This window comes from Phaseolus vulgaris, chromosome 3 (assembly GCF_051622355.1).
Source record: "Phaseolus vulgaris cultivar YP4 chromosome 3, ASM5162235v1, whole genome shotgun sequence".
NCBI lineage: Eukaryota > Viridiplantae > Streptophyta > Magnoliopsida > Fabales > Fabaceae > Phaseolus > Phaseolus vulgaris.
This window is the reverse complement of record NC_143500.1, coordinates 9,998,981-10,008,228: the sequence shown is the minus strand read 5'-3', so window position 1 is coordinate 10,008,228 and position 9,248 is coordinate 9,998,981. Positions and strand designations below refer to the sequence as shown.

Sequence of the window (9,248 nt, the reverse complement as noted above, 5' to 3'; positions counted from 1 at the left end):
TAGAACCTCCTTAAAAAATACCATAGGTTTCAAAATTATGAAAATTTGTTTTTTTTTTATTCATTTACCATTTAGGCATTCATGTGTTTTTTAAACCACAATTATTTACATATATTGTATTTATTTATCTATGTTTGTTAAAGTTTTTTTTTCAATAAATAAAAGAAATAAATGAGACCAAGCTTTATCTTCAGCAATATCTTAGGATGAAGATTAAGCAGAGATAAGTTAGTGTTTAGCAAGGTTTTTATTTATTTCTTTTCTCACCAAATTTTAACATTAAACACCATACATACAATAAATCAACAACTCGACGATGATCAAGATCAAGTACACATATCGGTCCAAAGATTTATTTTGTTCCGCTTTATTAGTTCAAAAAGATTACTTATATCAATAGACTACATCATTCTTCAAATTTATCCCAAGAACATTCAGTTCTCCGAAAATTAAATTCATAAAAACTTGAAGGACTAGACTGATATTAAAATAATCTTTTGAGAATCAAAATATTAATATATTGTAATAATTAACTTTAAGCACAATACTCCCTTCAAAGGAATTTGTTCTGAAGTCGCACTAATTTTATGGCAATGTACTGTATTGGGCATCAACATATTGCAAGTTTTACTAAACTAATCTTGACTAAAGCATTATCAATGAAATAGGATATTTATCTAACTTCTTTGAAGTGGATTTATTTATCTTACAGTAGAAACTTGTGAGTTATTTTAAGCTTAAGGTATCCCAATTTCTAACCTTGACCAAATTGAACATGGTCACCCCCATAATATCATGTTGAGCAAGTCCCAATAATTCTAACCCTTCCTCCCCACAAAAAAAAATCCCTTGCCTTCGTTCCCAACCTCCAAGTTTTTTGCTACGAGATAAAGGAAAACTTGAAAAAGAATCAATTCATGTTTGACTGAACAATATCAAATGCACATAAATCCCATGGGTACAAAACCTTGACTAGAGAACCTCAAACTACAGCAGTAGTAATGCATTAGAAGATTCAATGATCATTAGGCACCTTAATCTTATCTAATAACAAAAAAACACCTAATAAAAGCACTGAAAAACATTTTAAGCAATATCTTCTCCACTACCGCACACAAGAAGATTGGACAAACCATTTTGGACCTAAATGGAGGAGCTAAAAACCTATTCAACAATGCTCCACTGTCATCAACTGGTTGGTTCTCGTTATTCCAGTTAACAAGAATCCTCTCACCAACAGATAAAAACCATACATCATTTGTTGTTAATTGTTTCCTAACCTTTTTGCCTTCACTATCTGTCAAAATTATTGTTAGTTTAAGAGGACGAACATAAAAAACAAATACAATGTGAGTTTGCAATGTATTGATTCAAGCTTACCAATGACATCAACAAGCCATGATCTTTTACGTGATACATGCTTTGATTGTTCAGTTTGCATCTCAATACCCACATTTTCTTCCCTTTCTTCATCAGATTGTAACCTTGGTGTAGGTTCAGATGTAGATTCATGGACAGATTCATTTGTATTATCAAATTGAAATTCAGGTGCAGAATTGTTCTTAGTAGTAGAAATCAACCTATGAGGTGCATGTGGGGGAGGAGGCTTCTCATTATTATTCTCTATAGGATGAAAATTCACATGAGGTGCTGCATAATAATTAAATGAATACATGTGAAAAATAATATATTTTTAAAGAGAATGTCAAATTAAAATATAAGTACAAACATCTCACTAAATGGAAGTTGTGTATGAACTTACTTGAGTTATTAAGGACTGCAAGTTGGTCAAAAGTGTTATTGAGAGTATCATGTTCTGTTGCTCTAGTCTTCTTGATGGACATTTTCTTCATCTTCAGATATTCTTGAAATAATAACATTAATACAAGTCAAAATAGAAATTTAATAAATCATAATATAATGCATGTATAAACAATAATGTATAAGTAATAAGAATGATAATTTAAACAAAAATAATATACAAGTGTTCAATTAAAAATAGGACCTTGTTAACGATATACTCTCTTCTTCATTTACAAATAAAGTTTCAAAATTGTTTTGTACAAATATAACTCCAAGTCAAACGTGCCAATCTTTTACCAGTATCAGCATTTAGCAGAGATACATAAACGATTCCCTCTAAAGATCAAGCACCAATTGTAATAATGATTGCAACCACTCATACACCATAAAATTATTCTAAAAAGCAAGATACAATACTTGCAACTTATTCAAAAATCTATACACATAATTAATGTAATTCTACGAATTCAATTCAAAACCTATTTATAAATAATTATCATAATAAACTCCTTTATATCATTTACGTATATCCTTATTTGATTTATGAAGAAATAATATTTTTATATTATATATTAATGAAGTATCTAAAAGTATCAACACTAAACATGAAAAACAAATAAAAAAGTATTACTAAGTTTTTGGATGTTTAGAATAAGTGAAGCAAATTAAAATATCGTGTTTATGGTCATAAGAGGTAGTTTCATGCTGGGGTCACATAGGCCTTATTTTTCAAGGAGTGTTTGTGTTTAGAAAACCAGCCAACAACTGTGCCAAAAAGACTTTGAAAATCAGCCAATTTTGATGACTCGGTCATCCAGTTGCATACAACTTTCAGTGTAAAGATGAATTTTCACTCATCCAATACACATTAACACATCATTACTTTTTTTGCCCTGCTTCACACAATCCAAAAATGATTGGGATTTTTTTTTTTTTTTGAGCTGGAGCAGATTTAACTATGCACGAAGGTCATAAAGTGTACAACTATGACGACCTTAGATGCCAGAAGCTTTGTTTTTGCTCAAATCAGGTTCAATTTTGGTCTGGTTATGTCATATTAAGTAACATCCCTATGTATCTTCCATTTCATATCTCTTTAAGCAACTGACTTTCAGACACAAACACGTGAGCTAACTTCCCTATTCCACACCTTGGACCTTTCCTTTCATTTAATCATAACCTCCCATCTCACTCATACTATTCAATTCATTTTTCATTATTTTACCCATTCTGTGTGTATAATTCTATCCTACAATAATAATGTCAAATTCCAACTCTGCATTATGACTTACAAATAAATTGTATAATAGAATTTTGTCAATGTGTACACTTCATCCAGAGAAAACACAATGAGCCAAGAAGCATAGATCTAGAAATAAAGTTGATAGTATCGAAAGCGTAAAATGTCACAATCCAAACGAAGTTACTAGACCCCAGATTTAACAAAATCCTCAACATTTTTAGTTCGGTTAAGCGTTAGGGATTATGCTTCAACTACTGATTCAAATAAGCATTTGCGAACACGACACGAGCAACTCAGAAAATTCAATGCCAACTAAAGAAATCGACAATGGAAACAGAGAAAGGATAATGAAAAAAAGAGCAAAATCGATGGTGATGACGGTGGTGTTGCGTTCGCCGGAGAGAACAATGGTGGTGGAGCGTATATGAGCGTGAGAGAGAGAATATATACTGAGAAAAGGAAGAAGAAACCAATTACCGTGGTGAAGCAGTAAAAGCAGGTCCGTGGTGGAGCAGCAGAAGCAGGTCCGTGGTGGAGGAGGAGAAACAAGTCCATGGTGGAGGAGGAGAAGCTTTGTGGTAAAGGATGAGAAGTAGCTCTACAATGGAAGAGGATAAGTAGCTCTACGGTGGAGGAGGAGAACAGTAATGGGTTTTTTAGTCAAAAGTTGGAAAAAAGTGTGAGTATTTTCCTAAGGTTTGAAAATAAATCTTTGGAAAAGTTAAAAAAAAGATAATTTTTCTTTTTTTATTAAAAATATTTATATAAAATAAATAAATAAAAATTAATTTTAATTAAATAAATATTTAAAATTAAGAATATTTTTTAAAAAAATTATATGTTTAAACTTACACTTTCAAAAACTTTAAGAATTTAGTTATCAAATATATTAAAAAAAATTAATTTTTTTTTAAAGTTTAATTATATTTATTTATTGAAATTTGAGAAAATTTAAAATATTTTATTGATGTTTTACAATAAACATTTCAAACTTAATGAAAATTAAAAAAACACCATTATTTTGATGAGATTTTAGAATAAATTAATGAAACTTAACAAAGATTAAAAAGCCTCAACTATTTTGTAGAGGTTTTAAAGTAAACCTTTGAAAATTAACTAAGGTTAAAAAACCTCCGTTATTTTGCGAAGGTTTTGAAATAAACCTATGGAAATTAATGATAGTTAAAAAAACCTCTGTTATTTTGCAGAGATTTTAAAATAAACCTTTGAAAATTAATGAAGTTTAAAACGTCATTTTGTCGAGGTTTTAGAATAAACCTTTGGAATTTAAGTAAGGTTAAAAAACCTGTTATTTTGTTGAGGTTTTAGAAAAAACCTCCATTTATTAAATCAATTCCTAAGGTTATGTTAACCTCCACTAAATAACCTCCACCAAAACCTTTTTTTCTTGTAGTGTTAGGTGGGATGGCGGAAGAAACATAAAAGCAATACCTTTTTTAGGAGTTATGTCCTACATTCCATCTGGATTTGAGAATAAAAGAATAAATATTCGTCGCGAGAATTTGTCTTTTCTTGAATTTTTTGCTATTTTTGCCAATTCTAAGAATTGATATTGAAAAGAAGATCTAAAAATTTGCATTTAAAAAAATAATAATAATTTTAGGAACCCATTTTCTTACTCATATATATACCCATTTAAGGTATAAAAAATGAAAAGAATCAAAAGAAAATTCACACAAGATAAAAAATTAAAAAGTATCTGAAAGTATGAAGAAGAAAACTTTCTAAATCAAATAAATTACAAAAAAAAATCAGATAAAACATATTAAAGAAGAAATAAAATATCAAAGGATCGAATAGCTTTCTAAAGCCCATTCTTTTTAAATAGAGAATAGTGACAAAAATTGATTAGATAAAAAATAATAAAAAATAAATCTAGGTATTTACTTTATCCCTACTTATTGGGCATGACGTATATGCTATCTGTATAATAACAAATTATTCTTGAAATATACATTTTCTTTATAGGTCAATCAGGAAGCCACGATTTATCCTAATCTTGAAAGGTCACAAACTTTAGAGGGTACCTAGTCCAACTATATCGTCACAATGATAAAAAGTTAACAGTAAGAAACATGCTATGTACTATTTGTTGGCATAAATAAAATACATACCACGTTACTTTTTAGGCTTCAGTCTAGACCCATGGCCTAAGGCATTCAGCCACGGAGTCCTATAATATCTAGGGTCGATTGTCCGTCAAGAACACGACTAATATGTAATAGTTTATTTAGTGGGTCAGAAAAATAACACTGAAAAGTAAGACGAATGAAGATAAGAAAGAGAGAAATAAAATAATAGAAATGATGAAAATTATGCTAAAAACTTGAAAAAATTATATATATATATTTATTTTTTTTTTATTTATTTTTCTTAATCTACATATTAAATATTTATCATTATTTAATATTAAATAAAGATATTCATCTAGTAAAACCCATTGCACCTACTACGTATCACGATATCTCTGATGAAGAGGTGCAACATGATGGTAAACTGTTTGTTATACTTAATGTTTAACATTTTTTTTACATGTTTTATAGGTGGACACCTAATCATTAAGGCAATTGAATATGTAATTAGGTCATAGTTTAGGGGTCCTTACCTTGACTACGACACCAAAGGAAGCCAAACTTAAATGGTGGACTGAATTTAAGGTGATCTTAATATAATATTTTAACTCATTTTCATTTAAGCATTTATTAATATAATCAAACTTTATTTAAATTTGTTATTCTATTTACAGACTCAAGTGATTTGGGCCTCTTATTATGAGTGGTAAATTAGAAAAGTGCGAGTCAAAGGCAAAAAAATGCCTTTGTGATATGCTTGGTAAAGCTAGGGTCAAAGCAACTAGACATAGCTGGATTGGTGAACATTCATGGATTGATCTGTTAAACTATTGAGATTCTAAAAAGTTCAAAGAGAAATCAGTCCAAAAGAAATTGAATAGGTCATCGACTCGAGATGGGGCATTGCACTCTACTACCCGTAAATCACACCTCGACATTGAATTGGGCCTAATAAGTATCTATATTTTGTTACATGAGCCTAAATTTAGTAGATAATATCTAATGTTGGTAATTTTTTCATTTATTTCATGAACGTAAATTTGGCTAACTAGTTGAACCCGATGAATTATTCATGACCACACACACTGAGAAAGATGGACTTTAGGTAGATAATCCTGCCCAACGGACTTACGTAAGTTATTACTCTACTTTTATGTACATGATTTATATTTGACTTACACTAGTGCAGAAATGTAAAATAAATGCGGTTATTTTACATTTACAAATGCGGTCATAGAACCACATTTGATCAGCACGCATTCGTAAATCGGGCATATACAAATGCGGTCATAGAACCGCATTTATAAATTAGATTTACAAATGTGGTTACTTAAAATAACCGCATTTGTATATTATTCTGAATGAGGGATGAGGGTTAGGGGTTTAGGATTTACGAATGCGGTCTTGGTAAAAACCGCATTCATAAACCACATTTACAAATGCGGTCTTGGTAAATGACCACATTTGTAAATAGGGAATTCACATTTACAAATGCGGTCTTGGTAAATGATCGCATTTGTAAATAATGTTTTTTTTTTAAAGTGCAGTTTGTATTGTGCATAAACCATATAAATTAATAACCTGCATAATGATCAAACCCAACCAGACAAATACAGAAATATAGTAATCAATTGAAATCATCAAAATGTACATTTACAAGTAATCAAATTACATATAATAAAACCACTATTGTTTACCTATGCTAGAGTTATAAAAATTTATGAAATATGTGGACCAAGAATCTCTAACATATGAAATGCCTTCCTCATTCATTGGTGTTTCTTCTGTGAATAACTGCATTGCAAAGTTGACATAAATTAGTTTTTAGATATATATATGTTCAAGAATTATAAAAATGATTTAACATATATAGTACCTTTTTCCAACCAGTTTTAACACCTAGTCTTATAATGGTAATCATCCATTGCATAATGTAATAGCCACACTCATAGCTTCCTGGTTGTTTATTACACTATAATTCAATAAAAAGTAATATGTTAGTATATTGATAAACAATGATAATAGAGAAAGAAAAAAATTACAAACCTTTATTCTTATCCAGTTTAAATTATTTGAAATTGATCGACCTTTTAGGATGTTATATCCACGCCATGAACTGGTTAATACAAAAAACCTCGTAAGTAGATGGTTAATTAGTAACATATACAAAGTTCAGTTTATAATGTACTTACGTATCAATGATATCCTTAAAGTTTGTGGGAATCTTCTTGTGTAGGGAACAGAACCACACAGCAGTCTTATCAACCATTGATAAGACAAGTAACTGCCAATGATGCCTATATCATCAATGAAAAGAGTTAGTAAATATTTAAAACATGAAATAATAATAATTGATGACATATAATTAAACTTACTCATTAATATAAGGGCATAAATAAATTTGTTTTTCCTCTTTTTCCAGGGTGTTAGTGATGTATGCTTGAGTTTTAGATGAGTTTGGTCCAACGGGATTAGTATATGCAGGATCTAAGAATCCATACATATTTTCCTTCCCCTCAGTGATACAGACTCTATGCAAAAACCTACAAGTTTTTAGTTAAAGCATAATCAATAATAATTTAACATAAAGTAAATTGAATAATAGGTAAAGATACTTACATCATAAAAAATTGAATTATACTTATATTGAGCTCCTGTTTCCCAGATATAAATTCTGATAAATCTGTGTTGTAAATCATCAGTGGCAGTTCAGTGTTTATTTGAAAAAATGTATTATCCCACGGAACTGGAAAAGGTTCATTGCCAATCTGACTAGCAATGAGACGTAAGGAAGCTATAGGACCGTCAACTGGAACCTCACGCTTCTTTTCCGGACTTGGTGGCTGAAAAGGTTTCTACAAGATAAACAACATTTGTATTAAATTATATGTAATATATAAATATAAATAAAAAATAATATAATGAAATGAAATTATTACATGAGGTTCGGGCATAGATCGAATGAGCTCTCTGGGCCAGGCAACGAATGTCTGAAATGCATCGGCCACAGTGGTTACCTCATCTGAAGGTAGTGGAACACGAGCATCAGGAAATCATACTTTTTCAATTGTTACCTTCACCACATCAGGGGAGAGAGGAACGTTATGTAAGGTGGGGGCGTTTTTATAGACTTTTCCAAGTGCCACCACCCGAGGAAGTTTGTCGCCCACTACCAGTAGCTCACAATCCTCCGTCTGCCCATTGATATCATCCCCTGTTGGAGGAGCCGCACAACTCCCCTTTGTGCTCTTGGGAGTGGGACTAACAAGGGGTTCAATCGGCTCAACACAAACTTGTTGCGATAGAAACTCTTGTCGCATTCGATCATTCTCCTTTCTCATCTCTAGCCGCATCAAATCAGTCTCCTTTCTCATCTCCTCCATTAATTCTTCACGTATCTTAGTCTTCATTTGAGTTTCGTTCTCTTTGGAGGAGGAGGATGACTGTCGTTCTGAAACTCCAAAATATAGTTTAATTCCGACCCCTTGTCCAGCTGCACGAACACGACCAGAGTGCTCAGGTCGTCCAATTGCTTCAACCAGGATATCGTGATGACCTTCAACAACAAATTTACCGTCAGATTCCAAGGAATCCTGCAAGAGTACACAAAAATCATATTTTCAAGCATTAATATAATTAATGCTTTAAAATAAATGAAAATAACAAAAATAACTTACAATTTTTTCAATGATAACCCCGGATTGCTCAGAACTTGGTGCACTCGACTTTTTAATTCGGGCTCTCTTCCATTTTACATGGCGAAAAGGTGGCGATGGAGGAGAAGTGACCCCTGTTTCCACAATCCTAGACAACGTCCCCTATTGAGATTTCTCCTTTTCCACCATCAGTGTTTGCTCAAGTTTTCGATACCCCGAACGAGACATAACGTGCGGGGTAAGATTCTTCAAAGTTATCTCTTGAGCTTTCTTTCGACGATCCTGTCATAATTGAAATAAACAAATTGAAGTAAATAAGATAAACTTATTAATGTTATATAAACAAAAAAGTTACTTCACTTACCATCCAAGCCTCATTTTCACGGCTTTCTCTAAAAAGATGTCATGTCTCTTCATCAATATGTTTGTACTTTAAACATGGATTTTCGTCTT

At 31.2% G+C, this 9,248-nt stretch overlaps 1 protein-coding gene across 1 annotated transcript; it reads right to left on the bottom strand.

Annotated features, from left to right (window-relative positions):
• Positions 1-950: 950 nt before the first annotated feature.
• LOC150028670 (uncharacterized) lies at positions 951-1,856 on the bottom strand. The gene is made up of 3 exons (XM_090300475.1): positions 1,763-1,856; positions 1,381-1,650; positions 951-1,297 (listed from the first exon to the last, which is right to left on the bottom strand). The coding sequence occupies exons 1-3, from the start codon at positions 1,851-1,853 to the stop codon at positions 1,041-1,043; spliced, it is 618 nt and encodes a 205-aa protein (XP_090156601.1). The 5' UTR covers positions 1,854-1,856; the 3' UTR covers positions 951-1,040.
• Positions 1,857-9,248: the final 7,392 nt, after the last annotated feature.

Excerpts from the sequence above, each read along its gene's own strand:
- LOC150028670 (XM_090300475.1), bottom strand. The coding sequence starts at position 1,853 with ATGAAGAAAATGTCCATCAAGAAGACTAGAGCAACAGAACATGATACT. Across the intron at positions 1,651-1,762 it reads TGCAGTCCTTAATAACTCAA|CACCTCATGTGAATTTTCAT; the intron begins GTAAGTTCATAC and ends ATTATTATGCAG. Across the intron at positions 1,298-1,380 it reads ATGGCTTGTTGATGTCATTG|ATAGTGAAGGCAAAAAGGTT; the intron begins GTAAGCTTGAAT and ends TAATTTTGACAG.